At 44.1% G+C, this 23,260-nt stretch overlaps 1 protein-coding gene across 6 annotated transcripts in view; it reads left to right on the top strand.

Moving 5' to 3' along the window:
* LOC146642922 (diacylglycerol kinase zeta-like) overlaps nt 1-23,260 on the top strand; it is a 92,767-nt gene that overhangs the window by 5,585 nt on the left and 63,922 nt on the right. For 2 of the 6 annotated variants that reach the window (XM_085399121.1, XM_085399119.1), the window contains exons 1-2: nt 14,033-14,133; nt 21,679-22,821. The exons of 1 other annotated variant lie outside the window; for it this stretch is intronic. In XM_085399121.1, the coding sequence (XP_085255247.1) occupies nt 21,896-22,821 (926 nt within the window). In that variant the 5' untranslated portion in view covers nt 14,033-14,133; nt 21,679-21,895. Of the gene's footprint in view, nt 1-11,290; nt 11,726-12,074; nt 12,616-14,031; nt 14,134-21,678; nt 22,822-23,260 lie in introns of those variants that run through there. 3 more of the 6 variants (XM_085399122.1, XM_085399120.1, XM_085399124.1) reach the window with 3 other exon arrangements.

Below are 23,260 nucleotides of genomic sequence, written 5' to 3'. Positions count from 1 at the left end.
GCCACACAAATTATTTGTGTCGCTCCAAAAATAATTTGTGTCCACTATGAGATGAAGGAGAACAACAGCCTGATACCTGCAGGCCTGACAGCAGCAGATGTATCACTGCTGTAACACCTGTAACACTCAGCAGGCGCCTCATTGTTCTGACACACAACAACACTACTGACTACACTACACACTCACTACGCATTAACTACACACTGACTACACACACTAACTACACGCTAACTACACGCTAACTACACACTAACTACACGCTCACTACACGCTAACTACACGCTAACTACACACTAACTACACGCTCACTACACGCTCACTACACGCTAACTACACGCTAACTACACACTAACTACACGCTCACTACACGCTAACTACACGCTAACTACACACTAACTACACGCTCACTACACGCTCACTACACGCTAACTACACGCTAACTACACACTAACTACACACTCACTACACGCTAACTACACGCTCACTACACGCTCACTACACGCTCACTACACACTAACTACACGCTAACTACACGCTCACTACACGCTCACTACACACTAACTACACGCTCACTACACGCTCACTACACGCTCACTACACACTAACTACACGCTAACTACACGCTAACTACACGCTCACTACACGCTCACTACACACTAACTACACGCTAACTACACGCTCACTACACGCTCACTACACACTAACTACACGCTAACTACACGCTAACTACACGCTCACTACACGCTCACTACACGCTAACTACACGCTAACTACACGCTAACTACACGCTAACTACACGCTCACTACACGCTCACTACACGCTCACTACACGCTAACTACACGCTCACTACACGCTAACTACACACTAACTACACGCTCACTACACGCTAACTACACACTAACTACACAAGATTTGCGCTAAACGTCTCAAATCTCTCACATCTCAAACACGCCGTCACTCCTAAAACTTCCCCCGTCCTAAACAACTAAAGGCCATGTTGCCATATCATTCTTTGATTGGTCCACATGGTACATTTTTCCACCAATAGGAAAGGCTGGGAGTTTTGTTTTTGCTCACAGGCTTTCGAGCGTTTTCCTTATAAAACGCCGTTTTTACCGTTTCTTCCTGCAGTAAATATAAACAACGACAGTATTCAGGAAGAAAACCAAACATTGCAGATATTTTATCATAACTCTGGTTTTACGTGGCCGATCAACACAATTTAAAAACTGGTATAAAGTCCACACTTTGTCCGTCAGTTGTTTGTCTGTCCTGCTCACGTCTCCAATGGTTGTACACGTTGTCATTAACGTGGCTTCACTCCACATCAGCCGCTTTGCTAAAACACCGGTGTCGCACATAAGGACGCTGTCATAGCCTGTCAGCGACGTTGATCAGCTGCGTATATACGAATGTGAATCGCATCATTGGCTGGACTGTGGGATAAGGTGGCATCGTTCTAATCTCATACGGGAGCAGCCAGTCACTGACTCACACTGCAGAACAGGATTGTTGAAGTTTTAATTTTAATTTCAATTCAGGTTAGATTTGTTTTGTGCGCAACGCAGATTTTCTGTGCGCAGAGACGTGCCAGCAGTGCACAATTGTGCACAGCGCAGCTTAGAGGGAACGTTGCTCTGGGACTATTTTTTTGCCTTAGTCTGGTCAGTTTTTATTGTTCCAGCCAGTAGCTGCAGCTACGCCTTTAGTTCGTAAATCTTCTCGTCATCACTGGCATACAACGGTGTGGCAGCATACTGATGTTCACGCTGATGTTTGTGAGCGGCACGCATTGGTGCATCAGCTGAACCTGCTGAAGCAGTTGCAGAAAACAGCCACTCCTCTCTCGTCTCGCGTCATTGGCTGCATAAAACAAAAACTCTTCTTTGTAAGCGTGCAATAATAATCCATAAGGCACCAGCTCTAGCATGGTGACTAGAGATCTGTGGCCTCCTTATTTATTATAGCTCTGGCACTACCTATAAGCAGAGAAGAGTGGCAGAGTAAGTAATCTTAGTTCAGATTAAGTTAGATCAGGTGTTTTGAGAACTGGCAGCTACATAAAGGATATGCTGTTAAACGGAGACTGAAGGGCAAAGGCAGGTGGAAGCTTGGGGGAAAACTCAGCCAGTGGTTCATCTTACCTCACGTCAAAGCTGTGTTATATTTGTGTTGCAATCAATTTCAGTTCAATTTTCTGTATATAGCACCAACTCACAACAAGAGTCACCTCAAGGTGCTTAATTCTAACTGTAAGCAAATGACGTGCGATGTGCTAACATGGGGCCAAGTGGCTAAAAACGCTTCAAAACACCAAACCAGCAGCATATACAGGTGATGTGAGCCATAGATGGTCAGCGGGTAACTGTGGCGACAGAAGAGCTTCCTGGTTGGTGACCTTTGACACAATTGATTAAATTGGCACGATCAATGTAAAACTCTCTCCTGTCAACGTGCGAGAGGAGCTCATGTTTGTGTTTGAAGAGTGAGCTTTCTGTCCCGTGCTAACGTCAGGATTTCCCTCGGCCTTGGCCCCGGGGTCTTTTGGCAATTCATGATTTGCTTTAGTTTTTAGAGAGGCTTTATGACTAGCTGTATAGTGAGCTCATAGTGCTTTGGTCATTTGTTCCTTTGTGCCTTTGAGTTTAATGCCCTTGCATAGCTTTGGTTCATTATAGGTTTGTTAGTTCCCTTTTGTAATCCCTGTCTGTTCCCTGTGTCTGCCTGTGGTTGGCTGGTTCTTCTGTTTAGTTGTGTCTCCCCAGTCAGTCCTGTCTCTTTAGTTTAGCTTTTTGTCTGTCTCAGTGTCGTGTTTCCTGTTTTATGTGCTTTGTGTTCACAAAGCAAAAGCAGATGTTGTTTTATGCAGTTTGTGTCCCTCCGTTTGGTAATGAAGCAACAGCTGCAAACCAAATAACTCGTTGCAGTAGTGATAGGATTTCTGGCTCTTTTTAGAGAACCGGCTCTTCAGGTTGTTTTGTTGCTTTAATTAATTTATTATTAACAACAATATAAAATTATACACAAAAGGAATTACTAATGTAAAAAAAGTGGTTTTATTTATATATGTTTATATATAAATATATGCGGTGGCCCCTAGAGACAAAGCACGTACAAACTCCAAAGTAGGGCCTGAATCGATGTTTAATATAAATGTATTTTGCCAGAATCTCAGGTGAAACGTCACAAAATTTTGACAACCACCAAACATTTAAAACAGTAAATGAGAGCAAGTACAGGCTTCTGTACAAAGACGTAAACACACAGCGCGACCTGCAGATCAGAATCACTGAGATGTGACTTTCTCACCGACGGCACGGACACGGTCGGGGCTGAAAGCCGACAGCTCGCTGATTCTGATGTTTCGGCAGGTCCGCGCTTTGTGTTCACGCCCTTTTTGCGCTGATTCTAAAGCTGTTAGTTTGATCTACCTTCAAACAGTATTGACCGAACCAGCAGCAAAAGAAGATCCAAACTACGCTTCACATAAACATCGTCATGGACTTTCTCTGACTTTTGCTGTTTTGCTTCCACCAGGATGAAATCACACTTCATGCACAGCTCTCTCTCTCTCTGTGTACTTCAAGAACAGTTTCCCGTCTATCCCTGAAATCTGTTTTCTGCATTATTCGCTTGTTTGTTACGCACAAGACTACCGTTATTTACAGGCTGTTGCCGATGTTTTTTTTTCCTTTTACTTCTGAAAAGAAAACCTAATTTCTGCAGTTCAACAGGCTTCTGAACAAATTGAAACTTTTTAAAATTATGCAAAATGCAAAACGCTGTGTCTCTAATAAAACCGCTGTAACTTCAGAGGTGATGTTAATAACTTGATTAAATGTTTTCTTTCGTTTTTGATGTACTGCAGAATATTTTTATAAAATCCAGGCCAGGAAAACCTTCATGTTTTTCTGTGTTTTATCTTCAGCTACTTTGACACAAAGGCCTCTGCTGTGATGCTCACACCTTTGATAAAGCCTTGCGTGTGTCAGCTTCCTTTTTATAGATACAAAAATATGTAAATGTACTGATGATTTCCCAGATTCAAATTCAATTGAATCGAATCGAATCGAATCGTGGATCGATTCTAGAGACGTGATTCTAGAAATCAGTGACGATACCCAGCCCTACTCCAAAACACATTTCTAGCATGAACTGAACTTCCAAACAGAGCTACAAGATCACTTAAATTACACAATTGAAAGCATGTGTGTATTGTTTGTGTATTTATACACAGGCACTCATATATATATTCAAATAATTTAAATAAAGTTCATTTACCTGTTACTACCACACACCAAATCCGGTCGTTGGTACTTGCTGGCTTGTGTAGCCACGAGTTAACAAAAACTCAACACTGCCCCCTAGCATCCTGGAGCACTTCTGTTGTGTGTTGTACGTGTTTTGAAGTTTGTATGTGCTTTGTCTCTAGGCGCCACTGTAAATATACTTTTATTTATTCACTCCACATAAAATGTAATAAATAAATCATATAATACAAAAACCAACTATACACATTTCAACTTTTAACTAATTAAATTTTCAGCTTTTTCCTTTTAAACAAATTTAAAGTGAAACAACACAAAACACTACAAACCACAACACAATTAAATATAAATGAAAATATGAAAACTAAAAGAACATGCATATTCTCTGTCATATGGACCTGCATGAATAAACTTTCTGAATCCTTTATCATCTGCAACTGAAAATAGTTGTGGGTGATTACTATACCTTTCTAATGTGACGTTGTTGTCCCTGCTCTCTCTCTCCCGCTCTGTTCCTGTGCTACTGAGTGTAACTACCGCCCCTCCCCCCTCTGCCCAGCGCAAAGCACAAGGCTGGCGTGCGGAGTGAAGCGGGAAAAAGTGCGAGAGAGAGAGAGAGAGAGAGAGAGAGAGAGAAAAAAACGCCCACGGATCCCAATAAGGAGTCGGCTCGCGTCGTTCACTTGAAAGAGTCGGCTCTAAGAGCCGTTTCGTTCGCGACCGACACATCACTGTAGTCAACACCAGCTACTCTGATAGCACCGTTTTTGTTCTTGGTGATTTTATCCACTGTAAGCTGCACCTGTCACTGCCTGATTCGGATGTTCAACACGGGATAGGCGAGTGCTGCAAGTGCTACCTGCAAATGAAAGACCAAAACAGTAACTGTGGACAAGCACAGCGCTGCCCCACAGAGAGCTGGTTTTGTGGTACTGACTGAATATTTTTCATCGTTCTGACATAAATGAGGCTGTAAAACCAATAACAGATCATTCATTTCTGCACAGACTGAAAATCAGTGCTGAAAATCATGCATCGACAGGAAGGAAATTTCCCTAAATCCTGATCGTGTAGCACTTCGATCTGTGCAAGGAGAAGCGAATCAGCTTTCGAGTGTAGCTAGGAAGCCACAGATGGATATTTTAGAGGAACACTTCTATAACTCCAAAAGTGTGGGTTAGGCTTTGGCTGGTGGTTTCACCAGCTGGAGTCCTTATCACTGAGTGGAGATTATGACGGCCTGTCACCTGATCCATCCGTCTCTGTCTCAACACGTCAGCTCTAAGAATTCTTCTGACAGAATTTCAGCTTTTCTTCTAAAGACGGAGCAGCCGGCAGCAGCTTGGTGTCTGTATTTCAGCAGTCCGTAGATACTCACACTGTTCCTGATGTTTGTTATCATTCCTGCTCCAAAGAAGGCTCATCCAGCTGATTTTAATGACCAGTATCACATACAACTGTTGTGATGCTTTGGTTTCATGGGTACTGAAACTGCAGATTAAATCCACTACGGTTTGCCTACAGGCAGGGAAGAGGTGCAGCTGATGCTATAAACAGCACGATGCACTTGGCTTTCAAACACCGAACACCTCACAGCTCATGCTTGGCTGTTTTCTATTGATTTGTAGCTCTGCGTGTCATCGGATCCAGCCTGTAGTTTGAATTCAGCAGCTGTAAGGACTGAGCGTCCATCCTGAGTTAAGTGGCATCATGTTTTTTAAACAAACAGAACAGAACTTGATGGATTAAAGCCAATAAAACTTAGAACTGCCAAAGTCTAAACAGCAGCTACAGGATGGCTGCAGCTCAGGAGGTAGAGCAGGTCAGCTACTAACTGGAAGGTTGGTGGTTTGATTCCTGGCATGCCAAATATCCTTGGGTAAGATACTAACCCCATGTTGCTCTCTGATGCATCCATCGAAGTGTGAATGTGTGTAAATGTTAGATACTGAGCACTTAACAACCTAGTGGTCAGCCACTAATCAGAAGGTCGGTGGTTCGATCCCAGGCTGCATCCTGGCTGCATGCCAAATATCCTTGGGCAAGATACTAACCCCGTGTTTGCCTACTGGTGGTGGTCAGAGGGCCCGGTGGCGCCTGTGTCCGGCAGCCTCGCCTCTGTCAGTGCGCCCCAGGGCAGCTGTGGCTACAATGTAGCTGCCGTCACCAGTGTGTGAATGTGTGTGTGAATGGGTGGATGACTGAATGTAGTGTGAAGCGCTTTGGGGTCCTATGGACTAGAAAAGCGCTATACAAATGCAGGCCATTTACCATTTACCTAGAAAACGTGCTTGTGTGAATGAATTTGCTCAGAGTAGAAAAGCACTATATAAGAATCATTCCAGTCCATACATGAAGGATGTGCCTTTAACAAGAAAGAGGATATAACCATTTCCCATTTTGAAATATCCTTTCTGTTCAGTCTGTATGTCCCCTAACACACATGAGTAGCAGATATGATCTAATCCTGCTCAGTAGCCAGAGGCTCAAGTATCTGTAAGCTTGATAAACTGTGTGAGAACTTTGCAGATGAAGGAGGAAAAACACAAGCATGACTTTCACTCCTGGCTGAAGATTGCTGGGAGCGAATAATCCATAAGTGTTTTTTTATGTACATAAACACATAAAATGTTGTGCTGTAGTTATCATATCTTTCTCTGATTTCACTAATGTTGCTCTTCATGTATCTGTCATAAATTACACACTGATGAACACACTGGGAAGTGAAAAGCGGCCTATCAGACTGAAGTTCTCTTTCTACGGTGAAGGAAATAGTTTTATGTGCCTCTTATCAACTGAAATTAAGCCTAGTTAACATCAGTTTGCTCATGTGTAAGGACACATGCATTTATTAAAACTTTGTGGACACGTGATACAAACAAGCTGACATCGGAGCCAAACACTTGGCAAGCATGCATTCAAATATTTTATCTGCATTAGCCAGGAAGCAGATGGTTTTCATTCCATGGATATACATGCCATGGGCTGATCTGACAGGTCTGTGCTGTTGGGACACGCTGTGATGACTGACAACAATAAATGCTGTCATGGGTCAGCTGCATTATACTGGAATGGGATGTTTTTGCAGAGAGCAATAACTCATCACAGTTTTGTTACCATTCCTCCTCATTTCTGTCATGATTACTTTGCTACATTCAACAAGGAGAGGACTAGTTAGCATTAGCTATCAGTCTGCACGCCCTCATTCAGAAAGTAGGTCAATCAATGTCTCTGATCAGTACTGTCCCCCACAATGGACAGAAGATCACTTAAAACTAAACTCTATCATCTGACTGAAAGTAAGAAAAGTATGACAAACAATGATGTGATTGTTTTGTGATGAATAATCAGCAGTGGATCAGGCCCCATGAAGTCTGTTCAGCACTGTCGCTCTGTGACAACACCAACAGTAAGACATGGAGCTGACAGTCAGCAGGACGATGGTGCAGATCTATACTCGTGACTCGTCAGCGTCTCACATCACGCTGAATACTTAGTGTAACTCTAATTCTGGGAACTCACGTGTTATTACAATACAGCTGTATGCAAGGTGTGCATAGGTGTAGTGAAGTGTGGCTACATGCAAAATGAAAATATCTCAGTCTTGTATAAAGAGCTTTACAGTTTTATTGCAGATCAAACCTCTAACTGTGTAATCAGTTACCTGCTCCAGTGCAATATGTCCCAGCATATAATTTGTTAAAACAAACAAGCTTCACAATGAAATGCTTTTCCTTAAATATGTAGTTATGGTGACCATGTTGGCTTAAAGAGAATCAAAGTTGTGGCATTTGACTGGTCCAGTGTCCTGGGTGTGACCTTTAAATGGGATGGGTCCACAGTCCACTCTGCATGCAGCAGCAGTTTTCAATTCAATGTTATTTATACAGCGACAAATCAGAAAAACAGTCTCCTCAGTGTGCTTTATACTGTAAGGTCGACCCTACAATAATACACAGAGAGAAAAACCCAACAATCCCCTATGAGCAAGCACTTTGGTGACAGTGGGAAGGAAAAACTCCCTTTTAACAGGAAGACAGAACCAGGCTCAGGGAGGGGCGGGGCCATATGCTGTGATTGGTCAGGGAGAGAGAAGGAAGACAGGATAAAGACATGCTGCTTCCAAACACTCACAGCTTCCTTCCACAGACCAAATACATGCTCCAGTTCACAACAGCTGCCACTCACGGAGCTTCACACTGTAAGATAAATAGCCTACAATATTAGACACTCATTTTAATGGCAATAATAACAACTAGTGACAACATTCACTGTTGTCGAAATGGTAAATGGCCTGCATTTGTATAGCGCTTTACTCAGTCCCTAAGGACCCCAAAGCGCTTTACTACATTCGGTCATCCACACATTCACACACACATCCACACACACATCCACACACACATCCACACACACATCCACACACTGGTGGTCGAAGTCTTCAGACCAGTGCAGAATTTTCAAATCTGTAAACAGAACCAGGATCAGCTGGCTCTGCCTTCACTGCTGCAGCAAAGCGGCATTTACAGAGTGCTTCTCTGATCTTACATAGACAGTCTTCATTTTCATATAGCACCGTATTCTATGCACCTAATGTATTTGGTCTGTGGAAAGAAGCTGGAGTACCCAGAGGAAACCTGTGCTTGAGGAGAGTTAAACCAGGAACCTTCTTCCTGTGAGGGCACAGTGCTAACCACTGCACCATGTTGTCCTAATTGAAAACCCATGTTGCTGCACACGTATTACTGTAACTGAAACATACGTTGACACATAAGTGAAACATTTGCTTATAATAGTATAAGCAGAAGAGTCAGGACTGAGCATGTCCCAGTGATCGATTACTCTGGACTGTGTGTGTTTATGAACAAACGGAACAAATGAACTGTGAACACAACACTTCCACTTTTCCACTGTGTTATCAGTTGTCAGTGTCCCTCTGACTCCGTAAATATCATCTGTAGAGAAGAAATGAGATGATCGGGCTGTATAGGGTTATGGTTACGATTCAGAACCTGAGCCCTTCTTTACATAGAAACACAGAAAATGGGTCAGCTGTGGGTGTTTGGAAGTTAAAAGGATTTCTCTGAATTGTGTGTCATGCTGCTGAGTGGCTTTTTATTTGTCATGGAAATATGGAGTGGGCGAAGGACGAGAGAACAGTGAAATAGAAAGGAGAAGAGCAGGTGTGTGTGTATCTATATATATAATATATCAATATGTGTGTGTATACACAAGCAGTGTGAATGCTGCCTGGATGCTAATTCACACGTCCTCCGCTTGTTGCATGCAGACCAGTTCTTGTAAAAAGTATCACAAAATGAAATTTAAGATTCATTGCAAAATGTTTGCACAGAACAATCCTGGTCTGGTGTGGACTCTAAATCAGCGGTCTCCAACCTTTTTTGCACCACGGACCGGTTTATGCCCGACAATATTTTCACGGACCGGCCTTTAAGGTGTCGCGGATAAATACAACAAAATAAAACTAGTACCGGTACCGAAAAAAGAAAATTTATTCATAACACACGTGAAAAGACCCAGGAAAACCGAGTAAACGATAAAAATGATAACAAAATAACGCTGAAAACCAGACATTTCACACCTGAGCCTCAACTCTCGCGGCCCGGTACCAAACGACTCACGCACCGGTACCGGTCCGAGGCCCGGGGGTTGGGGACCGCTGCTCTAAATGATCAGCTGTTCTCAAAACTCCGAGTTTCCTCAGAGTTCAGGGTTGGGCAAAAGCTGCGAATATGTCTGCTTTTCACAGTAATTCTTCTCCACATTTAATTCTGCGCTCACTCACTAATTCTGACTCTGTCTCACTTTGTTTGAGGCAGACATCAAGGTGCACGTGCTGTGTAAGAGGCAGTGGACATGTGATAAGTGAGGTATTAATATTTGCTTATTAAAAAATGTGAACGGCATTTCTGATCGGATGCCTTAAAGCTGTGTTCGTTTCCACATCGATCGAGCGGTGAGTTTATGGTGTGCACGTGATCCTAACCAACCACCACGTGAGAGCTAAACGGCCCGTAGTGACGTGCGGTCTTCCGTCTCGATGTGGGAAGGTGCAAAGCTCTGTACAAGCTAGCAACACACCGTGAAATGAACGTTAACTGCCCGCGTCCAGAACCAGAACACAGCACCTTCTTCCTGTATTTACCTTTGTGGCTCCCGCCCCAGATACTTCTGGCCAATGAGCGGACTGAATATTCTCACGTGGTTTGTAGACACGCCTTTTTGTTTGCTTGAAATGTTGTCTGTGAAAAGAAACGAAAACCACGGAAAACGGTACAAGTTTACAAAATCAAGAACGGATTCAGACCACAGTAAACCCACTACCGGCGTGAAAACGCCCCGACGAGACAGTGAAATCTGAAAAATTGAGATTTTTCCCGCGTATTAAACCTGTCAATGAGCTGATGTTAGAAAGTGTAACCCTACAAAACGGAAGCAGGAGTCACGGCCTCTTCGGTGATGGTGTAGCTTGTATTAGTGTTGCAACATCCGAGCACTGCTGAAACCACACTAACGACTGTCTGGTAATCCCGGGTTAAAGAAACTAATCTAAAACAAATATAGCAGAAAGTAAAATCCTGTCACGGACCGAGTGGCTGTCCGTTACACAGCACCCTCATGTGGGCATTTACAGCAGGGCAGAGACAACGGCTGATCAGTGTCGCCAAAGTCTGTGCGTGAATGTGTTTCAGTGACGCTGAAGTATAGAGCCAACGCAAATGTTCAAGGTAGACTCACAGCAGGCTGCGTGCGCAACCTGGTTTATAGTAATGACCTGCAGAGAGAGCGAAGTGCAGCAGAGAACAGTCAATTTGAAAAATCTCTCACCAGCAAACTTTTTACTCTTTCTTTCTTTCTTTCTTTCTTTCTTTCTTTCTTTCTTTCTTTCTTTCTTTCTTTCTTGTGTGTATAAAACGTTTGTATAGTGAACAGCAGCATTAATTCATTTGCAGACATTCAGTCAGGCACGTGACAAGGCAACTCGCGCCGAGGCCCTGATTGTTTTCATTATCCACTTCCTGGGTTTAGCCGGCCGAGTAGTACTACACAGGATCAGTGTGTATTTACCAAACTGCGCGTGCAGCAGTTCGCTACAGTAGTTATAGTGTTTGCGCACGCGCGTCAGTATCCACGTTACATGAAGTGTCATTAAACTCAACACGAATCCAAAAGGAGGAGGCGAAGAAGACTGAGTGTAAACTTTGTCAGAGGAAGAAGTGTGGAGGGTGAGATGCAGAGTGAGTGGCTGTGAGCTGCTGCTGCTTACTGCAGGCGTACATGTGGACGGCTGGGAAGGATTAACTCTCCCTCAAGACGCACTAATCCGTCTGTAGACTCACACACACACCTTGTCTCTCTTGTGAACGACCTTTGGCTTGTGGATTATTGACTTTGTAGCTTCTGCTGGGTAGCCATGTTTGAAGTCCTTGACCAGCTCGTAAGTGTTGATTATTATTCAGGCTAACAGTAGTTGAACTGCACTTTAAGGCTTTACTAGAGTTGTGTTTGTTACATCACAATTCTTTAGACACTCTAGTAACAGGTAACTTTTGTCATTACTGCTAGAACTCTTTTAGTGTATGGGTCACTGTAACTGAGGCACAATACGTTTAGTTGAGCTGTGCTTTAGTACTTAGAGTAGTGTTCTTAAGTAACTGCAGGAGAACCATGTAGTGTCTTGTGTAAGGACACACTTCAGTTACTGACATGTTGTGATTGCTGGTGTGGTCCTTTAATGATATCTCTGTGGACACAATGTACACTCACTCTCTGTCTCGTGATTTCAGGTCATATCTCACATCTGTATAAGTTGAGTGAAGCTGGTGTCATTGAGAGGTAGAGTGTAAAGGACTTGCAGGCAGGAGGAATAATTAAAGTGGTCCTGTGGGAGTTCCTTTGTAACACAGGAGCTGGACTGACGTCATAAGTGGACTCGTCTTTAACGTCATGCTTTTCAAAGACTACCCAGAAATCCAGGAGCGTTGCAGGTCGTTCTAACACAATGTGAGATCACAGGACCTGAACAGACTCTCTCATGGATTCGGAACCGGGAGCAGGTACAGATCTGGAGCACGACACTGACCCGGAGGCCTGCAGTGGTGAGCTTGAAGAAACCAGTGTGGACACAAACGCAGAAGGGGAAGGAACGTGCTTACAAAATGTTAACGTAGATGATGGAGACTGCAACTCTGCATCCTCATCCAGTTCCTCTTTGCCTTCTTCCTTTGCCCCCGGTCCAGCCTTGTTGCCTCTTTTCTGTGTGGAGGAAGAGGAGATCCACAGTGGCTGCTCCAAGTCCTTCACTGGATTCAAGCTGTTCACCAGGAGGTAAGGCTGAAAGAGCGACAAGACCTTAAGAGAGAGTTGCACTTTGTTGGTGTAACATCTGTTAATGACCAGTAGGTGGAGCTATTGCCTTCTGTGCTTCAGAGACCTTGGCAGGGCAGATATGCCTGAAACATGCTCAGAGGCAACACACACACAGGCTGTAAGTCTCTGCACTGTTATTTCCTGCTCACGCTGGCACTCACAGCAGGATTGTTTGTGTGCAAATGTGCATATGTGTCTGTGTGTATAACCTTGCCAGTGGTTTACTAGTGATCCTGTGGACTGGGAACACAATTCCCACGGCAACGGGGGCTGTAGTTGTCAGGTCAACAGAAATAAAGATGACAGCTGTGCTTCCAGCTTGGTTAGAAAGTGTCAGTGAGTCGCTGAGCGTGGTGTGCAACTAGTGGATAATCTGGGTTGCTGTGTGTGTGAATAGACTAAATAATCTACATGTTAAATGATGACACTGATTATGAAGATGAACCTGGCATCAACGTGTAGATGTTAGGTTGTAGCTTGTTTTGAGCAGCCACCTGTGCTACATGGTGACGAGTACCTGAAGTACCGCGTGGGCCCGAAATATTCCCACTTTCAAGGTAAAACCACAGCAAGCTTTATCCAATGTGCTGGAGTTATTGTGGAAAAACAAACCAAAAAAGCCAGGCTCAGGTTGGAACCTTTTCACGTTTAGCTGATGTTAAATAGTCTGACCCGTCGGGACCAGTCCCCTCTCAAACGTCCAGTTCACAGCCTGTAGTTAAAAGAAGGCAGGATGCTGCACAGCGAGAAGCGTGGCCCCGTCCACCTTTGTTGCTGTCATCACATTCATAATGACCTCACTGTCACATGGTTGGTTTTAAGTTAAACATTGAACATGTTTTCTGTTGTGAATCAAATCAAAGTTTAGGACTTTCTGACTTTTATTAGTATTTAACGCGGCGTCCCGGCTGGAATTGGGGATGTATTTTTAGGTCTGATGGTCATCTGTTCGCTGTTCAGTGCTCTTCATTGTTCCCTCCTGCGCTGTTGTAAAGACGTCCTTTGCAGCTCTGAGTCATAGACTTTGTGTTTGAGTGGGTGCTTTGTGTTTCGTCTATCCTCACTGTACACCTACTCTGAATAGCTCGGTGTGCCTTTGAAAGACTGCGGTGTCATAATCACTCGCTGTGTGTTACTTCAGTTTCCTCTTTCTCACAGAGGCTGGTTGTATGTGTGTGTCTGTGTGTGTGTCAGTGTGTGAGCATTTATCAAACAGCTCTGCACTCGGCTTGTCAAGGAAATACAGTAGTTATTTTAGTCCTCTCTCAGGCTCTCCGTGTCTCAGGGCCACGCCCACTCTCTCTTCCTCTTAGCACACGCCCCTAACCCCCCTATGTGCACACACACACACACACACACACACACTTCCCTCCCCTCTGTTCCTAATAGCCGTCACCGTACACCAGGGTTTAGTCTAAGCTCGACAAATAAGAGGCGTGGACTCACGGATGGATAGTTTTCTGCTTTCTTTGACAGGTTGGCTTTTAATTTCTCCTTTTGATTTTTGAATATTTGTTAGGTTAAAAAGTTTGCTACATGCTAACTTAAGATGAAGTCAGTGTTGAGTTGAGTGAACATTATTTCCACACAGTCTTAACAATAATAATAATGTCTCAGCTGGAGGGTTTGATAGTGAAAGAAAGTGTTGAACATGAGGCTGAATCCACTCACACTGAGTCTGTGTTCTTGCAGGCTGATGCAGTGCTGTGTTCTTCCTTGTTCTTGTGACTTCAAGCAGAGAGCAGAACAGTAATGATGAGTCTAGCAGGCATACAGGGGCACTTGCAAGATGAGCTGACATCTTTGCACAGCTGTAGGTTTTGTTCATATAAAGAGTTTAGACTCCAGTGTAGCAGGAGGCCACAGTCGCTGTCCTGTAACGTACGTGTGTGTGTGTGTGTGTGTGTGTGTGTGTGTGTGTGTGTGTGTGTGTGTGTGTGTGTGTGTGTGTGTGTGTGTGTGTGTGTGTGTGTGTGAGAAACCCAGTAGTTCATCTGGTAATCCTAAACATGTAATGGCTACATTCATTTGTTCATCCTGTGTTGCTCATGCGCTCATTTTGGAAAATCTGTGACATTTTCTCCGAGTTGAAGAATGTGCAGGAACATCCAGTGCTGCGGTGCATGTACGACAGTAGGAGGCTACACACAGTGGACGACAGGCAGCGTAGCTCTGACAGGAACTCCGTCGTTTACTTTAGAGCAGTCAGAAACTCTGAAAAGCTTTCTTCTTTTTGGATGTCTGTTTCAAGTAATTTTGGTCCGCATTCGATTAATATTAATACGTACAAACGCTGACAGACCCAGAACCGTCTTGCTGTGAGGTGACAGTTCTGATTACTATTATATACGACTGTCCACAGTGGAGTGACGAGTTTATTGCAGACTGTGCAGCACTCTGTGTTTTAGCTTCTTCAGCTTCAGTGCTTTGCCTCCATCTCAGTATCACACAGCTAGAACATCTGTCCAGAGGCAAGCAGCACATAGACTTTCTGTGCCCCACAGAGTCCAAGCGACGAAGGGGTGTAGCTGTCCGAGTGTTGTGGGGGAAGTGCACTCGGAACCAAAAGAAGATTTTATTCAGCAATTGAAAGTAAAACGACAAACTTGTCACTCGTCAAGTGGATCAAAGCCACCTTCCTTGACACATAAATATCCTGTCGGCTGTGTGCAGCTGCACCAGCTCCACACAGAGTGGGTGGTACCCAGGTCAGGGGCACACCCTGAAACTGAAATGTGTCAGAGTGCTGTTCAGAGAGCCAAAGGCCAGCATGCTGTGGAAATTAGCTGCTCCCTTTGGATCGTGACTCTTGTATCGTCATGACAATGAAAGCATCGGTGATGTCAGATGGAACCAGAAGAGAGACTAGAACTGAAAGGTTGACGGAGTGTCTGTAGTCTGCTTTCAGATGACACTGTGACACGTCCTCTGACTGCCCTGCTGTTCAAATGCTTGTGATTAGAGGTATGTTAGCACCATTACTTACGCACGTCTACGTGTGTTTGTTAGTGTGATTTTAGTGACTTTGCCTCGCTGTGGTTTAGAATGGAAGCGTGTCACTGTTTAGCCTGACAATGGTGCAGAGTGGTAATAAGAGCAGGGCGCAGCTACCAGACAGAGGGACAATGTCAGAGAGTCCGTGTATCAGCTCTGTGGGCCGTTGTTCCTGTATTATTAGACGTCCCTCGACGCCAACATCATCAGTCCAACGTAAACATCTCAGCCTGACTGTTTTGCTGCTCTGGATCCTGAATGTCTCCCAGTGCGCTGTGAAGGTTTCCTGTGGTTGGCTTAGTCCCGCCCCCCCCCACCAGGCTTTGGGTGCATGTGAGGGTGGGGGCAGAGAGGCAGAGGTTATTTGCATTCATTTAAGAAAAAACCTCTTTGCTAGCTGTCTCACTTTGTTGTTGTTGCCATTATTATTATTGCTATTATTAATTTTGACTCTGTTTCCAGGAAACGTTTTCCCAGTAACTCGGTGTGTAGGTGTTGTTTTGCACCACTGCAGACCAAAACTTTGGGATCAATAAAGACGAACCTGTCTGTGCTTCTGTGGGAAAAGTCTGATCTATGCATCAGAACATGAGGGGGGCTGGGGGCTAAAAATGAAATGTAAGGAGCCCTTTACATGCACTTTACATATAACCACTTAATCAACCACATCACATTCCAGTCAGTGTTTCCTCAGTGCCAGACTGCGCTGCTGTTCGGCTGTGTAACACACGGTGAGCGTTGCAGTGACGGCAGGATGTGGCACTGTTCTTGCTGGATGCAGCTGGATGCAGCTGGATGCAGCTGGATGGCTGAAGAACTTTGTGAGCTGCCTTGCATTCAGTATCTGTGGTTGTATATGGATGTGAGGCAGATCCACATGTGTTCCACCTGTTTCACCTTCCTGCTGCACGTGTACATTGATGCAGTTTTATAAACGGATTGTTTTTGCAAGCATCTTATTAAGAACATGAGCTATAGTTAAATTACAGTTCTTGTAGTCTTGCGTTTGACCGTCTCTTGAAATCAGAAATAGCTCTTCAGTGATGGAAAAACGCAGATTGTGGTGCAAAGCAAACAAGCCTGAAGCGGCAGAAATGACTGAAAGTCCCACCTGTGGTTCATCTGATGGCTCAGGTGGCGTGCAGAGCATGACGGCGTTCTAAAGTTACCTTTACTTTGTCGCAGGCATAAGCGCACTCATTGCACTTTATGCTTTTTCTTCACATAAAGTCTGGAAGGCATTTATTAAGGTCAATATTACATATTGTAAAATTCAGCCATTGATCTGACAAACGTTAGTCTCAGTTATTGCTGCATTTCTGTTTGTTTGTAACAAATGTTACAAACAAACAACATTTTGAGAACGTTCTTGTTACTTTTGGTGAGAAAGCAAGTTATTGTTTCCCGTCACTGCACGCCTTCAAAGATGAAACCAGTTTAAACAGTAACACATGACAGAGTCCTATTGGTGGATTAATCACCAGGATGTTGATTCAGACGCTGCCTGCAGTGGAGGTAGAAGAAACAGGCTGAGGTAAATCTACCATCATAGCTCACTGGGGCAGCAGGCGACCACATGCTATACAGTATGGCTGAGAGCGGCCGGCCCGGGTTCGAATCCGACCTGCGGCCCTCCCCGTCAGTCTTCACTGTTTCTATCAAATAAAGCCAGAAAAGACCCCAAAAATCTGCCATCAGGATGTAAAATAATCTGATTGCTGTGTGTGATAGCTGCAAAGCCCCTCTAATAATGAAGTGTTGGTGTATAGAGGTGATTGCCACATAGCTCTGAGGCGTTGTTTCACTCCAATAGAGGAAAACCACATTTATCTAGAGCACTCTTTGTGTGCTTGCGTTGCAGACCACTGCTTTTCATGTAAATATTTAAGCCAACAGATCAGAGCTCTGCAACGCCTCACACCCTTTGGCACACTTACGGACTAAAAATCTTTAATTTTTGGTGAAGTGTAAAAATAGTTTCCTAAAGTAGCTGCTCATTGTAAAGATGCTTTCAAGGCAGACCTGTTCTTAGTGTCCTCTTCCCTTGTACCTCAGGCATTTATACCACCAGACCATGCCACAGACTGAACGCTGCACATATTATTTATTGCACTGCTTAGTGAGAGCGGCACATCTTGAAATGTCAAGGCTAGCTTACCAAGATGGGATGGTGGAGCCTTATTAATGTCTCATTGTGGGTTCCACCAGCCAATAAGAAGTATTTTTAGCTGCATGCACTTAGCCAGTCAAACGATGACGTGCTGTATCAAATTCTTGGACGGAGACCACGTTTGTTTCCTGTTTGCAATGACTGTTATCGTCCCATGATGATAATCATGTGAATACTTGGTCGGTTATTGAGAATAGTCTAAATCAACCCCAAGCACACTTTAAAGCAGACTTGTTGTTCTTGTGATTAATTTCACAACATTTTTCTGGCACACTTTGGTAATTTCATCCCACAGTGTCAGTGAGAGAATTTGAAATGACTGTTGTTAATGGAAATGAGTGCAGAGCTCGTCCACAGTGGATGCCTCGGAGCACCACGATGTCAGCATTGTATGTATGTTGAATGACACTCGAGGGAGAAGACTTAACATCCAGCTGAGCACTCTGTGACCTGCTGCAGGATAACTGTCACTGAGCTGTGTCATTTAACTTGAAGAAGTAAAGTGTTGGAAAACATTTAGAGCACATATTGTGTGATCTCTCTGCATCCCAGAGTCCCTCACTTGACCAGTGAAAGTTACTGGGAGTGTGCATTGGTCTGAACATTTGGAACATCTGTATGTAAGCAGTCAAAAACCCTGCTGGTGTTCACAAGTTTGTACTAAAGCTGCACATACTAGTAAATTATCCCAGCATGCAAAGTTGTGTTGCAGGGCATCACTTGAGCCCAGCTCCGAGCAGCAACGTGTTGATGCGTGAGTACGTGCGGCGGTGTGGCTGCGCGTACTCGCGCCCAACTTCAAAGTTCTTTGAGCGTTTTCCAAAGAGTCCAACTGTCTGTTTTAGTGTGTTTTACATTAAAGATGGTGGACTGTGGTTGGCCCCTGATGCATCCATCAGTCTGCTTTTCCACAGCCCTGCTGATTATTCATTCAGCACAGTTAAAGTTTGGCAAGCACGCCGCGAGAGTTTTACCAGAAACACAACAATTCGATTTTTCTTCTAAGTATGAAAAGAGCCTTAAGGTTTGAAATAAAGCAGAAAAATGGTAACGGTGCTAATAACTGAAGGAACATGCACTGCAGTGAGACCGCACCTGTGACACACAACTGTTCCAGCTGTGTGGTGTGGTTGCACGGTGTTCTGCTAAGCACCCAGTTAGTGCTGGGAAACTGCAACTGCTCTGTGGGAAGCTTGGCTTTGTAGAGCGACAGCAACTGGTTTGGCTGCTTGAAAAATGCACGTTTACATAATATATAACAAAAGTATTTGTTGACAGTTCGACTGCGGGGATGTCTGATGGGTTATTACTGAGTACTTTCATCCCATCGCTGCCTCACTTTGGCCCATTGTGGGATTAGAGCCGGAGAAAGAAGCCGTTATGTAACAGAAAACACATCGCGGAGGAAAATATTAGAACTCGATTAGAAGGAACTGTAGACATATCCAGCCTGTTACTGTCATATAACTTGTGTGTGACTCTTTTGAGCTTATCCCAGTTAAAAAACAACTGTTGTGTTGGAAACTAAGAAGTTGTAGATTAATCATCCGCGTCACATCAGCCTGCAGTAAGTCACTCTGGTTCTGATTGTGGTTACGTAACCGTAAGGATCAAATGTGCCCACATTCAAGATTCAGAATAGAAGAAATGTATGTCAGTGTGATGATCTCTGAACGTAGTGAGTGGCAGAGCCGTTTGCTGCTGAATGTCAAGCTGATTACTGTAAGCGAACAGAGGAGGTTTCGGTGGGCTAATGAGTCTGTGATGGGACTTCCTGTGATACCCGAGGTTTCAGCTTCACGGTTCTAAAACGCCTTTTTCTCGCTTTACTGTCCTCATCCGATGCGCTGCGTGATCTTCAGTTTGCTCTTATACGTTCAGTTAGTCACACCACATGTCAAATGTTCTGCCCCACTGTTATCATCTCATCTGTCGTATCGAGGTTCGTTTGTGGTGGTGTGTGCTTCGCTCTGTTTCTTGTAAATTCAGTGTTAGAAAAACGGAACTAGAACAGAAACGGTTCAAAACCGTCTTAAGTTCCATCCAGTCATCTTGGCTGACTTTCATTTATAGAAAATGTTTTCTGTTATTTATTAAGACGAGAAACACAAACAAATATCTTTGTACAGTCATGGTGAATTAAAGCACAGCTTTAAGGTTTCATAGATCCGTAGTTTGCTGGTCTGGAGCATTCAGGTGTTGAGGAGGAGGAGGAGGAGGAAAGACATCAGCAGTGATCTTAGAGAATATTTAAAAATGTGACGTGTTGGTGTTCATCTCAGGTTAACTGGTTTGCCAGCAGCCGAGCGAGCGGCTGAAGCTGGAGCTTATTGCTGAGTATAATAGTGTGAGCATTAACAAACTGTTGGGTTGCTGATGGGCGAACACAGAACAAAGCCACGGATGGTAAAATGAGCTGGTCGTTCACCGCTTAACCGTGTTGTTCAGACGTGTGACTCGTACAAACTGTCTATATGCTGAGTCTCATAATCTCCTGATTAAATATCTACACTCATTTCCTGTTTGCTACCCACCAAGCCAACGCTACGAAGCATGCTTCCTCACTTCACTTATTTAAGGATGAAGAGCCTTTTAAACAATCTGCCTGTTCACGCCGCGGGAAGCTCCACGTAGAATTGATTTTTCTAGTTAAAAAGCAAAGAAAACGCTGCGTTTGGTCACAGCTTCGTCTACTGAGGACTTTTCTGGTCTTGCTGACTCTCGAGGATCGTATTGTTTAGACAGCGTCGGCAGCCGCAGGGCCCAAATTCATATTTCAAAGACCACAGAAGATGAAGTTTATACAAATACTGAATAGCTGGCCTATGTGCCACACATCCACAGCAATCTAATTTTAACCACTCGCACACTTCAGTCAGTGGTTGGAGGTCAAATTGATGCAACATTTTTCAGTTGCTAAGTATGTGGCTATGGTCAGATTTCAGAGCTGAGCTTTGGTTTCATGCTTTGTCATCTCTGAGGGCATAAATTGATACTTCTCAGAATCAGGAACTGAAATTTATTTTAGCACTTTTATATTTACATTTGACTTCTTCTGAAGAACCACAAAGATTAGATTGACTGATCGAATGTTACCTTTATTTAGTAACTCTAACTCTAATTTGAGTGATTCTTCTGACTGGAAAGTGAAGCTGCGTGTTTTATTAAGATACGTGACACTACAGTCCACCCTGCTGTGCTGCGACACACTACGGTCCCTGTGCTCACACATGAGCCTTTTCATTGGAAGCAGCTTCACAGCTGCAGTGAACAGTGTAGCTGCTAGTAAAGCAACTTATCAGTTAAACTTTTCACTTTATATTGTAACGATCCTACAATAATGATGTGACCCTGTATGAGCTTTAGTTTATATTTATGATACAGTAGGTCTTAGTAGGTCTGTGTGTGTGTGTGTGTGTGTGTGTGTGTACCTGTTTAGATGTCTTTGTGGGGACCAAAATCCCCGTCCTCACAAGTTTGAGACTCAAAATGTGGTTTTAGTATCAGGGTTATGGTTAGACATTCATTTTTTAAGGTTAGGGTGAGCGGCCAGGGAAAGCATTATGTCAATGAGAAGTTCCCACAAGGACATGAATACATACCCGTGTGTGTGTGTGTGTGGGGTGTCAGATGTTTTGGTATCAATAAAGTTTTGGTCATAATTTGATTGACTTTGAAGAAAGCAGCACTGCATCATGAAACAGCAAGTTAGATCATCCAACCTGAGAACAGCTGATTGAGTCTGATTTGTTTGGAGATTCTTTTAGTCGTTAACCTCAGTAAACTCCTTGGTGGGAACATTTTTCTCTGTTAATGAGAAATGACAGATTTCTGTAACGGCCTGTTTGCCTCTGCAGCATTTCCAAAGGAGGGCTGGAGAGTCAGAGATGTCCAGCAGTAGCTGTACCAGCTTCGAGTGGAGGAAACCAATCTTCGGTCGCATGGATATCTGATATCTGACTGCTAACCCGCAGTCAATGAAGACAAGGAAAGGGCACTGTGTGTTCTTTACCCAACCGTATCTCATCAGATGCATTTTGAGTAGCAGTGTACTATATCGCTCTCCAACACGAGATGGATTTGTTTTTCCAGCGACACTTTGGTCGACGCCAAAAAAGACAAAAGCATTTTGCTGCAGTGCGTCACAAATGTCCCTCTGTTCAGGCCAGTAAAGCCAGGAGGCGCTCCAGCGTCGGTCTGCCCTCTGTAGCATTAGTACAGTCCAGACGCTCCTCTGTCGGTTTGCCTCTGGTTTGCACTGACCAGCGCAGGCGCCCGAGTGTTGGCCTACTAGTGGCTAGTGGACAGAAGCGACAGTCTATCATCGAGCTTGGGCTAACAAATGCAAGTGAAGGAACAGGAAGAGGAAGACATCGTCCCTGCTGCTCAGTCTCCTGTGCACGTCGTTCGAAAGTGAAATCTATCGAACCTCATTTACTGGGATCCTCTATGTTACTGGCAAGTGTAGTGCATATGGGCACAGGACTGCAAAAGGAAGAAGAGGATGAAGAGGGCATGGATGTCTCCCCGTGCTCCTGTTCTGAGTCGGGTGAAGAAGAAGAAAGCGATGATGAAGCTGATGAAGAAAGCTTCACCCTGGCAGCTCACAGGCACCTAACGCAGGCTGTGGTTACGGAGAACATCAAAGCCCGGCCCTTGCTCTGGCCTCCTCGCTGTCTGAGACGAAATTCCTCACACTTGCTTCCGGCAGACTCCGTGTTTCAGGACAACGAAGCAGGGTTTGGCGTCTTCGGCCGATATAATCCATTAGAGTCGAGTCTCAGTACAGCGAAGTTGACGAACGCAATGTCGACTTCCGTGACCAGTCCCAGCCTTGGCCAGCCGGCTCCAGCAGGCCTGAGCTTTGATGTTGGGGCGGCTGCAGCAGATGCTACCTCATGTGGCTCCATGCTCCATAAAGGCTGTTCCTCTCCACTAGATGGACCCCAGCAAAGCATTTATTACAATCCTTACCAGGATACATGGGACAACTTCCTCTCGTATGTCTCTCTCTCTCTGTCACACACACACACACACACACACACACACACACACACACACACACACCTAACATAGACCTGACAGAACTGGTGTTTTATGTTTTGCAGACATACATTTTTTTTCTTCAGATGTTAAAAATATACAGTGACATGTAACTAAATAATAACTAAGCAGCAGTGTATTATTGTGCTGGTTCAGTTTGATTCTATAGTCAGACTAATTTACTGGCAGCATACAGTGGTTTGCAAAAGTATTCGGCCCCTTGAACTTTTCCACATGTTGTCACATTACAGCCACAAACATGAATCAGTTTTATTGGAATTCCACATGAAAGACCAACACAAAGTGGTGCACACGTGAGAAGTGGAACGAACATCAGACATGATTCCAAATAGAGCAGGGCGATATGGCCAAAAATATTTATCACGATATATATTT

Source organism: Rhamphochromis longiceps, linkage group LG23 (genome assembly GCF_057381845.1).
Source record: "Rhamphochromis longiceps isolate RC_006_pf linkage group LG23, R_longiceps_female_GT1.1, whole genome shotgun sequence".
NCBI lineage: Eukaryota > Metazoa > Chordata > Actinopteri > Cichliformes > Cichlidae > Rhamphochromis > Rhamphochromis longiceps.
The sequence above is the reverse complement of the archived record's forward strand: the minus strand, read 5'-3'. Positions and strand labels throughout refer to the sequence as shown.